We start from the raw sequence: 13,065 nt of genomic DNA, 5'->3' as shown, positions 1-13,065 counted from the left end.
AATTAAGTGAGTGCTCAAGAAAATGATGGGTCATGTCAAAAGAACAGAGGAGTCAGCTTGAAGGGGATCCCACTGGTAAAATCTGGGACAATTTGAGCATCAAAATAATTTAGGAACTGTTGAAACAATTGGAATTCATAAGCTTAAACTGATAATAGACAAACAGAGGAGAAGGGAAGCCTCTTTTTTTATGTAGAATGTTGGCTGGCATTGTTGGAGTTGAAAAATCATCATTTTGCAACAATTATAGTACAATTGGTGCGGGAAAGAATCATCAATGGATGTTAAATCTATGGTGGGGAGGAAATTTTGATGAGATTTGCATGGTATTATGAGTCTTCTCTACAGATTGCTTATAAGGTACAGGAGAAAAATCATAACTATGTAATAGAGAAACCTGTTATATTTTGTCTGGGCAATAAAAATTAACATCACAAATTATGGGGAACTGGACACTATATTCCTCTGGGTACAGAACCTATAGAAAGAAACCTACAGAAAGAAACATCACTTATAGCCGGGATCCATAAGCTTGTAAAGTTTCAGATAGTAAATATTTTAGGCTTTGTGGATTATATAGTGCTGTCTCATTTACTCAGTTCTGCCATTATGCTCGAAAGCAAGCCATTGCTAATATGTAAATGAATGAACATGCCCGTGTGTCAACAGAGTGAAGAGACAACCTACAGAAAGAGGGAAAATATTTACAAGACATATAGCTGATAAGGGGTTAATATTCAAAATATATAAGGAACTCAAGTTAATAGCAAGAAAACAAATAACCCACTTAAAAATGGGCAAAGGACCTCAATAGACATTTTTCAAAAGAAGTCATACAAAAGGCTAACAAACATATGAAAAAATAATCAATATCACTAATAATCAGGGAAATGCAAATTAAAACCAAAATGAGATATCACCTCATATCTGTTAGAAAGGCTAGTATCAAAAAGACAAAAGATAAAGTGTTGATGAAGATGTGGAGAAAAAGAAACATTTGTACACTGTTGGTGGGAATAATTTTTTTTTTTTTTTTTTTGCAAAAATGAGTAGCAGGGTAGATTTGGTCCACAGGACATATATTGCCAAGCCTTGACTTATAGTTTTCTGTGACTGGGAAATGCATAACCTGAATCTAATCATGAAGCTGTATCAAACTTCAAATGAGAACATTCTATTTCAAATGGGGGCGGGCTTTATTCTTCAAAAATGTCAAAGTAATGGTAGACAAAGAAAGGTTGAAAAATTGTTTTAGATTAAAGGAGGCTAAAGGGACATGACAACTGAATGTTGACATCTGATGCACAACATGGTGACAACAAATAAATGACAGCTGGTGATCCCAGACTGAATTCTATACTAGACGCAAAAAAATGCTGTGGAGGACATTCTTGACTCAATTCACAAAACTGAAACATGTATATATATTAAAGCATTGTATAAATATTAAATTTTCTAAAGTTTATTATTGTAATATGGTAATAGAAATAAGGTGCTTGTTCTTAAGAAATTCACACCAAAGTATTTAGGGGTAATGGGAATGATTATACAACGTGTGTGTGTGGGGGTGGGGAGAGAGAGAGAGAGAGAAAACTAATGGTAAAATGAATGAGCAAGTGTGTTGACACTTAGTGAATTTTAGTAACAGGTATATGGGAGTTCTTTGGGTATTCTTGCAAATAGAATGCTAAAATAGATTAGAGGAAGTTGATATATGTTTTCATATTTGGTTATATATAATATATATTTAACTGAAGATTATAAGAATTCCTATAACTTGTTGTAGCAGTAAAGGAAACATCAGTTTGTCCTTTTTTGCTGTAGTTAGAATAATGGCTTTTAGGGAATCTATAAGGCTCAGAGGGGAATTTTGTGGATGGTTTTACTAACTGGGACCATAAAGCTCTTCTGGGTTAGTCCTGAGGGAAATTTATTTCACTTTAGGTTAGCGATACCTCATAAACTTTCTAAGAATCTCAATGTGAGTCTCAAGGTGAGTTATAATATTAATGTTTTTCTTTAGTATTTTTCGTGCTTTTAGAATTTGGGAGGTATAGTTGGGAAGCCATTATTAATGTCATTTTATGTTTAAATTTTTTCTTTTTATTTAAAAATCATGAGATTTTTTTAGAAAGGTATTTTTTCTTTGTTAAATGTAATGATACTATGTGACTTTCTCTACTTCAGCTCTTAGTAGCACATTTTTCCAAATTTTGTGGTGAATTTTAAGTATAAATTTGACATTGATTTTCAGCAAATTAGATCTGTAAAACAGATGTATTCAGTGGTGGGAATTAGGAAATTTTAAAAGAAGAAAATCTCTAAAAATAATTCAATCCTAGGAACTATAAAAAGTAAAATTTTATTGTGTTTATATTAGGCTTGGACTTTGCGGTAGAGTTTTTATCTATGCAGAACTTTTCAGGACTAATTAGATAAAGTGAAACAGTTTCAGTATAACGAGTAAAACCAGTCATGCACCTCATAATATTTCAGTCAATGATGGACTGAATATACAGCGATAGTCCCATAAAATTAGGAGCTGAAGAATTCCTATCCTCAGTGATGTCGTAGCTGTCAGAATGTCATAGTACAATGCATTACTCACTTGTTTGTGGTGATGCTGGTGTAAACAAACCTACTACCCTGCCAGTTGTATGAAAGTATAGCCTGTAAATTTATGTACAGTACGTAACACTTGATACTGAAAATGAATATGTTACTGGTTTATATACTATACTTTTAGTTATTTTAGAGCACTCCTACGTATTAAAAAAAAAGTTAACTGTAAAACAGCCTCAGGCAAGTCCTTCCAGAGGTTTCCAGAAGATGGCATTGTTATCATAGGAGATGACAGTTCTGTGTTTGTTATTGCTCCTGAAGACCTTCTAGTGGGACAACATGTAGACGTGGAAGACAATGATATTGATGATCCTGACCCTGTTTAGGCCAAGGCTAATGTGTATGTTCGTGTCTTAGTTTTTAACAAAAAAGTTTAAAAAGTAAAACAAAAAAATAAAAACTAATAAAATACTTATGGAATAAGGATATAAAGGAAGGAAATATTTTTGTGCAGCTATGAAATGTGTCTATGTTTTAGGCTGAGTGTTATGAAAAGGTCAAAATTAAAAAAAATTTAGAAGTTCATAAAGTAAAAATTTACAGTAAGCTAAGATTATTATTGCAGGAAGAAATTTTTTTCCACAAATCTAGTGCAGCCTAAGTGTACAGCGTTTTTAAAGTCTACAGTAGTGTACAGCAATATCCTAGGCCTTCACATTTACTCACCACTCACCCGACTCACCCAGAGCAACTTCCAGACCTGTAAACTCCATTCGGTGTAAGTGTCCTATACATGTGTGCCATTTTTTATCTTTTATACCATAATTTTTACTGTACCTTTTCTATGTTTAGGTACACAAATACTTATCATTGAGTTACAGTTGCTTACAGTATTCAGTAGGGTAGTGTGCTGTATAGACTTATAGCCTAGGTGTATATTAGGCTATACCATCCAGGGCTGGGTAAATATACTCTATAATGTTTGCATAATGACAAAATCATTTAACAACACATTTCTCATAATGTAGGCTTGTTGAGTGATGCATGACTTTATCATTTTAATAAATTTCTTTGTGTATGTTACATAGGCTGTTGCTAAAATTGTATTTTATGCTTACTAAATGTTTCAGAAAATATCACAATAAAAGACTTCAGTTTTGGTTAAGTGAAACTATTAAACCATATGCTTTTAAAAGTGCTTATAAGCTACAAAATATTATACATATATTTGAAAATTTGCATTGGCTGTATTAAAATGTTTCAGTACACAAGCATTAAGGTTTCAGAAAATTCTGGTCTTTCTGTCTCTGCTTAATATTCTTTCATTAGTAGAGATATCGGTGCCTGGTAGAATTTGACTATGAATCCATCTGGTCCGGGGCTTCTTTTGGTTGGGAGGTTTTTAAATTACTGCTTTAATCTCGCTGCTCATTATTGGTCTGTTGAGGATTTCTATTTCTTCCTGATTAGGCTTGGGAGGTTATGTGTTTCCAGGAATTTATCTATTTCCTCTATGTTTTTTAGCTTGTGTGCATAGAGGTTTTTGTAGTATTCACAGATGATATTTTGTATTTCTGTGGTATCAGTTGTAATGTCTTCTTTTTCACTTCTGATTGAGCTTATTTGAGTCCTTTCTCTTCTACTTCTGGTTAACCTGGCTAGTGGTCTATCAATTTTATTTATCTTTCCAAGAACCAACTAAGGCAGCCATTCTATTATTTTATATATTTAAAATTTTTATTTATATTCAGAAATATGTACTCTTTACCAGCCTGGGCGATAGAGAGACTCTATCTCTACAAAAAATGAAAAAATTAGCTGGGTGTGGTGGCATGCCTTTAGTCCCAGCTATTTGTGAGGCTGAGTCAGGAGGATAGGTTGGGCCCAGGAGTTTGAGATTGCAGTGAGCTATGAAAATGCCACTGCACTCTAACCTTTAATAGAGCAAGACCCTATCTTAAAAAAAATGCACTTTTGTAATTTGTACTTCTTGGTTTTCATGACTGTGTAGATCTGTATCTGTTCAATTTAATCACTCTTCCAGAAATTGGCCCTTTAAGTATTTTGAGATATTTTATTACATGTCTTCTATTCTTTAGGCAAGACTCTTTAGTTCCCGAAGTCTTCACATACCAAGGTTTCTACTGCATACCTCTTTGTTCTCTGACTTGCATGATTTCTGATTAGAAGTAAACTGTCATTCTTATCTTTGTTCTCCTTTTTCTTTGTCTTCATCACTTTATGATATTCCTAGGTGTGGATTTCTTTATGTTTTCCTCCCCCTTTCTTTGTATTTCATTGAGCTTACTGGTTTTGTGGAATTATAGATTTCATTAAATTTGGGAAATTATTTCTTCAAACATTATTTCTGTTTACTGTACCACCACCACATATATCAAACTCTTATCCCACTAGATTAGACTCTTTGATATTGTCATAGAGGTCCCTGATACTCTGTTCATTGTTTTTCAGTTTTTTGTTTGTGTGCTTTTTTTTGAAGAGCTTTTATTTCCAGATCTTAAGTTCACTATTCTTTTCTCTTATAATGTCTAATCTTATGTTAATTCTATTCAGTGTATTTTTCATTTCAGATATTGTTTTCCATTTCTAGGCATTCCATTTTAGTCTTTTTAAAAATCTTTCATCACTCTTCATCATATTCATGTTTTCTTCAATATTATTGAACATATTTGAGCATATTTCCAATAGGCTTTTAAAACATTCTATTCTGCTAATTCTATCTTTTGTGTCATTTCGGGGTCCCTTTCTATTGATTGATTTTTCTTCCTGTTATGGATAATATTTTCTTTGCCTTCTGTACTTGTTAATTTTTAAATGCATTTCGGACCCTCACATTTTAAACTTGTTGATTATTGGATTTTGTTGGATTTCTTTAAGGAGTGTTGGACTTTGTACTGACATGCTGTTAAGTTACCTGTTACCAATTTGAATATTTTGGCAGTTTGCTCCTGAGGCTTGTTAGAGTGGATCCAGAGCAACTTTTAACTTATTGCTCATTTATTCCAGTATGATAGCCCTTCTCAGGACTCTACCTAACACCTCCTGTAGGTCTTTCTTCTGTTGTTTGGAGTACAAACTATTCCCAGCCCTGTATAAGATTCAATAATTGTTTAGCTTACTAGTTTTTTTGTTGATCCTTTTCATAGACTCAAGTAGTTTTCCCTTAGGCACATGCAGATCAGTACTTAGGTAAAGACTTAAGGGAACCTTTCTGTAGATTCCCTTAATTTTCTCTTTGTGTAGTTACCTCATCTCTGGTATTGTGTTTTGCAAATTCAAAGTGGTTTGGCTTCTTTAAAATCTAATATTTGTTCTCTCAACTCAGTAAGATCACCAGACTCTCTTTGTGATCCCCCATTGTGCCCTGTGGCTAGGGCATTGCCTCCAGGCAGTGTGCTCGCACAATCATAGAGCTTACCTTGTTTCTCTTTTCTTTATACTCACAGTCTTATGCTATCACAGGATCACAATCCTATGCTACTTGTTAACCAGTATGTATAAATCATTTTTCATATATTTTTTCTGGTTTTCGAATTGTTTATGGTAGGAAATTCAAGGCTCTCAACATTATTAATCATGGCCTAATCAAGAACTCTTGGTATATTTGAGGCATTTTTGCTTTTGAGTTTTACAGTATTATCCTGAGTTAGTTTATATATTCATGTATCTGTTCTCACCACTGTCTTTTCTCTTTACTGACCTACTTTTGAATCAGTTATTTACTTTTTTATAAATTGGGAATATGATAAAGCACACTACCAAATTATAAACAAAATTCATGCATATGGAAATAATAACATACAAATGATAAGAAAATATGCTTTTTCTGAGGTGACCTATATTTTGTTTCCTTGAATGTTTACCAAGTATATACACATTTCCAAATGGAAAAAAGAATAATAATATGAGAATGTGAATCATAATTAATCTTCCATTTCAAGTTTGTCTTCTGTTTATGAACAAAATTATTTGCTTAATTTTTCATTTGAAACTAGCATACCACTTGTGAATTTCTTGATTGAACTACCAGTGACTGAACCTGGAGATACCCGGAGATATTAATAGCATGTAAGGATGTACATTTTGGTGTTAGATCTGTGTCATGGCTCTTACACTTCTAAAAAAATTTTTTTCTTGCCAACTATTTGAGTAAAATATACTGTATTTTATGATAAATTGTCTTGATTACTATTAATAGTAAGTTGAACAAATACATTTTTAAAATAAACTTTTTGAAATAACTATAGATTCATTTACAGTTGTAAGAAATAGTAACAGAGTGATTCTGTGTACTCTTTTTTTTTTTTTCTTGAGACAGAGTCTTGCTCTGTTGCCCGGGCTAGAGTGCTGTGGTGTCAGCCTAGCTCACAGCAACCTCAAACTTCTGGGCTGAAGCAATCCTTCTGCCTCAGCCTCCCAAGTAGCTGGGACTACAGGCATGTGCCACTATGCCCGGCTAATTTTTTTCTATATATTTTTAGTTGTCAAGCTAATTTTTTTCTACTTTTTTAGTAGAGACAGGGGTCTCGCTCTTGCTCAGGCTGGTCTTGAACTTCTGAGCTCAAATGATCCACCCGCCTCGGCCTCCCAGAGTGCTAGGATTACAGGCGTGAGCCACCGCGCCTGGCCGACTCTGTGTACTCTTTTCATAGTTTTTTTTTTTTTTTTCAGTAATAACATCTTGCAAAATGTACAGAATCACAACCCTGGATATCAACATCAATCCTCTGATCTTATTCAAATTTTACCAGTTTTATATATGTGTATATATACACATATATATATATATATATATGCATGTGTTTGTGTGCGTTATTTAGTTATGGGCAGTTTTATGCATTTTTACATGTGTTCTTTCATGTGTCTTCCACCACAGTTAAGATACAGAATAGTTCCTTCACCCCACAGGTCCTTCATGTTGCCCTTTAAGACCCCACTCACCTGCCTTCTACCTTAACCCCTCTTGTACCTCAACCCAGGACAACCACCAGTTTGTTCTCCATTTCTATAATCTTGTGATTCCAAGAATGTTGTATAAATGGACCATTTACATTTAAGGTAATTTTGATATGCTAATGCCTAATTCTTATATTTTATTGGTTTTCTGTTTGTTTCCTGTTTCTTGCACCTCTGTTTCTTTTCACTTGCTTCCTGTGGTTATGTGAATAGTTTTTAGAATTTCATCTTGATTTACTTATAGTGTTCTTGAGAGTATTTCTTTGTATACTTTTCTTAGTGGTTTTTCTGGGTATTAAAATATACATATGTGACTTATCACAGCCTAGTGGCATCAACATTTTACCATCTCAAGTGAAGTGTGGAAACTTTGCTTTCATTTACATCACTTTACCTTCCCCACTTTTAAATATCATTGTATTAAGTATAAGATGGTGTTATAATTTTTGTTTTCATCATCAAATACAATTTATAAATCTCATTAGAAGCAGTCTATTTTGTGTACTTATATTCATGCTCTATTGTTCTTACTTCTTTCCTCCAAGATTTCCTTCGTTTCTCTTTGAAGAATTTCCATTAGCCATTATTTAAGGACAGACCAGCTAATGACAAATTTCTTTTAGTTTTTCAATATAAGAGTTTTTTTCTTTCTTAATCTCTGAAGGATAGTTACACTGGAGGTGTAATTCATACTTTACAGTTCTTTTTTTTCCCCCCCAGCACTTGAAAAATGTTGTGCTGCTTACTTTATGCCTCTCTGGTTTCAGATGAGAAATCCACTGCTATTAAAATTGGTGTTTTCCTAGAGGTCATGTGTCATTTTACTGTGGATACTTTCAAGACATTTTTTCTTTGTCTTTAGTTATTAGAAGTTTAATTATGGTGTGTATTGGCATGGATTTCTTTGGATTTAACCTGTTTGGGGTTTGCTTAGTTTCTTGAATCTGTAGGTTTATGTATTATACAAAATTTAGAAGTATTTGACTATCACTTCTTTAAATACTCTTTTAAATCCCACTCTCTTTTTCCTCTTATTCTGGGATTCTGATGATATGAATGTTGTTATGTTATTTGTTATTGTCCCAAATGTCCTTGAGACTCTGTTCACTTTTTTCCCAGTTTATTTTCTCTGATTTTCAGAATGGATAAGTTTTATTGATCTGTCTTTAAGTTCAGTGGTTCTTTTCTCTGTCATCTTCCCTCTGTTGTTGAGCCTATTTGTCAGTTTTTGTTATTATAGTTGTTTTCACTCTTTCCCTCCCGAGAATTTGTAATTGCTTATTGGAGTATTTTTATCATGACTATTAAAAATTCTTACTAGATAATTTCAGCATCTGATTTATCAGTCCATCTTTTCTCATTCAAATTGTGATTTTCCTATTCCTGGTATGCAGGTGGTTTTTGATTGTATCTTGATATTTTGGCTTTTATATTGGAAGTCTCTGGGTCTTATTTAAATCTTTTATTTTAGTAGGCAGTCATCTAGTTTGGGTTTAGCATTCAGGTCTTGTGGTGGGATCTCTCTTTCCAGTCTTAGGCCTTGTAGGAAAGGGAAGTGCTTTCCCTGTATGTTTATTATAAGTAGTGTTTGGTGGGTCCCTCTTGCTAGCGCTGCTAGGACCTCTTAGTGTTGTCCATGGGACTCCTTGGGAGCCTACGTGAGTCACGTTTTGTTGCCAGGTTGGGGGTAGGGAAATGCTGGGTCTGAGTAGCCCTCTTCTGTTTAGGGAGGAGGTGTCATGAAACAACCATCTTCTAGTACCTAGGGAGTTTGCCTTTCCTTTTACCCCTTTCAGAATTATTTGATTGTTTCTTGCACTATCTCTACAGTCTATGGGGAGGAGCAGGAGGAAATCAGTCTACACTACCTTGTCCCACATATTGACTTTTAAACTTTTGATATGTTACTTAATTTTCTAACTTTAAAATTTTCAATTTCCTTAGTTGTAATGAAGTGATAGCAATAATGTACCCCTGCAATGAGATGAGGTAGTTCCTGAGACATAGTATGTGCTCCATTAGATAATGATGCTGGTGATGTTTACAGAATAGTTCATCCATGGAAGAAGTTGTTACTCAGCTTCAATTCCAGCACCTAACCTGACACATATTTAATAAGTGTATGTTGATTAAAGGAATATTAGGTATAGTATATTTACTCATTAAAATTAATATTTTGATAGTTTTGGTGATATATGAGTTATATTTTAAAATACTACTTGGAGTTCATAATTTATTTTTTTTCTGTTACAGCATCAAATACTTGGCTTGTTCCAGACACTAAAGGAGCTATTGTACAAGGTGGATATGGCCACACCAGTGTGTATGACGAAATAACAAAGTCCATTTATGTTCACGGAGGCTACAAAGCATTACCAGGCAACAAATACGGATTGGTGGATGATCTTTATAAGTATGAAGTTAACACTAAGACTTGGTGAGTGTACAAAATAACACATTTTCTATGTTGCATCATTGTTGTAAATGATCAATTTTAAAATGCTTTCTGATCTCATAGAAATACTCATATGTATTATTTATCTTATAAGTACAGATATCATGTTCATTTCAGATGAGGAATTTTGTTTACCAGTATAACTTTGAGCTTTGATATCATCTGTCCTGGAATTTGTTCATTTTTGCACTCATATATTTATTGTTATTTGTAAATTTACAAAAGCGTTTCTTCAGTTTCATCATCTAACTTCCTGTGAACTACAAAGCTTATGATATTTAGGTAGATTTTCATTTTTTGTTATTATAAACAATGCAACATTGCACAACTTATACTGCTCTTCTCATGCACATGTGCAAGAGTCTCTCTGGGTGTATACTTAAAAGTGAAATTGCTGCTTCTGGGTGTATTCACATCCTCAACTTTATTACATGTTGCCAAACTGCTTTTCAAGTCACTATGGTAATATATACTTGTACCAGCAGGGTATGAGTGTCCCTGATTCTTCATGTTCTCACAAACACTTGATAATTGTGAGAATTTTTTCTTTTGCCAATGTGATGGGTGTGAATGATACCTTACTGATATTTTACTGTGCATTTTCCTGATTACTATTACAAATAAGCATTTTTTATGTGTTCATTTGCCACTGTTTCCTGTTAAGTGAATTACTTATTCATGTCTATATTCTCTTCGTATTTGAAATATTATTAATTTTTAATTTATTGATTTTCTGGGTAATATAAGTTTTGAAATAGAATTTTTATTGTACTCATTTCTCTTTGTAAAATCTGGGAAATAACTTTTTTTTTTTGTTTTAAGACACTATACATTCTTCTAAACTTCTAGCATGAAGTTACTTTTTGTGTTTAAAGGAACGACACGTTTCTATGAAATCATGATTTGCTCTACCCACTTCATTTTCAATTATATATGCTAATTTCTATTTTCTTTGATAAAAAAGATGAAATTATAAGACTTTTTTTCTTTTGGTGATTTTGTTAATTCTCATTTTAAAATTCTAATAAAATGCAGTTTTATTATTTGTATTTTTATAAATACTAAAACAGATGAATCAATTTTTTGTATAACTTATAAACTGCTTCTTATTTCCTATTTAATATTTCTAAATTTTTCTCTTTGACATTTTGTTATGTTAGCAAGAGGAATTGTGGTATAGTGATTAAGGTACTATCAGTCTGCTTCACATATTTTTCATATATTGTAAGTATTATATTATATAAAAAGGAAAGATAACTTCTGTATGAAGGAAGCAGCATAATTCACAGTAATAAAAATGGGTACAGCACATGGAGGAAGAATCTTAACAGGAGTGGATGGATAAGAGAACAGAACTGGGTATTATTTGAATAGAGTCAAAACAAGAGATTTAGTTGTTGCTCACCACTTGAATGAAATTTTCTCAGATATTACACGTTTTTCTACCTGAAAACTTTGTATAGTGAAAGTTTACATAGAAGAATATAATCATTCACTTTGGGAATTTTAATGTGTAAACAACTGACATTGGATATTTACATCATATGAAAATTTAATTAAATAATTTATAAATTATTTTGATCACCTCATTACAAATATGTTGTAGATACATATGATGATTTAATATTTTAATCGATCTTGAATTTTTTAAAAAACACTAACTTAAAAGTAAGCAGCACTACATTGATTTTTTTTCATTATCCTTAAAGTTTGTAGCATTCTTAAAGTTTTGATCATTTTTGTTACATTATTTGTCAGGTTTGCTATTCTGTATAGATTATACTGTGTTTATTTGTCAAATTTTATGCAATTTTAAAATGTCACTATTATGTGTCTATTGTATAGACTGATTTTTTTTAACCATTTCAGAACTGGTTTCATTTTTTAGTACCTATGATTACATAGATAGGCCACTTTGTTTAAATACTGGGAAATGTTTGTTTGGAGGAATTATTCTTTTTCAATGGTGAAATGAATGTCAAGGTATGTGAGACTGGTATTTCATGCAATTTTTATCCTCAAAACAGCTAGAAATCCTGAAAACTGCCTGAGAAACTGACCAGTACTTTTGTCAGTCACTATGGAGGAACAAAATTGAATTTCCAGGTGTGCCAAGGAAGAGGAAACTTGGTACATTCTTAAGGGTTGAGTCTGGTTCCTGAAGTCCTAAACCCTACTAACAAGGATTAGCCCACCTTTGAACTATCACAATCTTTTATTAGACTATAATGATCTGCCCATAGCCTAGCTAGATAGCAAAAGTAAAAGTAACTACCATTACAGAGCCTCAGATTATTTCTTCTATATATCATATGCAATATCTGTCATGAACTAAAGAATAATAAGGTTTAGAAAAAGATAAAATATGAAAAACAACCATTAGAAATACACATATAAAATAATGAAGTTTTTTAGACACAAAATTTAAAATAATTATGATTATATGTTCACAGAATCAAAATTTAAGATAAAGAATATTAGCAGGGAACTGCAAACTCTTACTAAAGAATCAAATAGAAATTCTAAAACTGAAAAATATGTTAAATGAATTAATAATTCTTTAGGTGGGTTTAACAGCAGATTAGACATAGCTGTAGAGGGAATCAGTGAAATGGAAGAGATGTTAGAAGGAAATATCCAGAATGAAGAAATGGAAGACAAAAGGATGAAAAATAAAAGAGAGAAAGAGGTACAAGGGAGATGTGGAAATTGTCTAACACACATGTAATTAATTGGAGTCCTGGAAGGAGAGGAGTGAGAGAATAATCTAGAGCACTATTTGAAATGGTTATGAGTGACAAATTTTAAAAAGTTACAAAAGACATCAAGGCACAGATAGAAGAATTTCCATGAGCACCCTGGGGCATAAGTACACATAAACTCACACTTAGAGATATGATAGTAAAACTTATGAAAACTAAAGCATGAAGAGAAAAAAATGTAAAGTAGCTAGAGAAAAAAAGACGTATTCCCTTTAAAGGAGCAGCACTAAAACTGGCGACTAATTTTTTAGTTGAAAAGTATAATCCAGAAAAAAATAAATGTTTTCAGAGAGCTTAAAGGCAATAATA

The 13,065-nt window shown here is 32.6% G+C and overlaps 1 protein-coding gene across 1 annotated transcript in view; it reads left to right on the top strand.

Moving 5' to 3' along the window:
* Positions 1-13,065, top strand: part of ATRNL1 (attractin like 1) — a 541,384-nt gene that overhangs the window by 74,931 nt on the left and 453,388 nt on the right. Inside the window, exon 9 of the mRNA XM_045568085.1 lies at positions 9,793-9,976. Coding sequence (XP_045424041.1) covers positions 9,793-9,976 — 184 coding nt within the window. The remainder of the gene's footprint in view (positions 1-9,792; positions 9,977-13,065) is intronic.

This window comes from Lemur catta, chromosome 14, assembly GCF_020740605.2.
Source record: "Lemur catta isolate mLemCat1 chromosome 14, mLemCat1.pri, whole genome shotgun sequence".
NCBI classification, from domain to species: Eukaryota; Metazoa; Chordata; class Mammalia; order Primates; family Lemuridae; genus Lemur; species Lemur catta.
The sequence above is the reverse complement of the archived record's forward strand: the minus strand, read 5'-3'. Positions and strand labels throughout refer to the sequence as shown.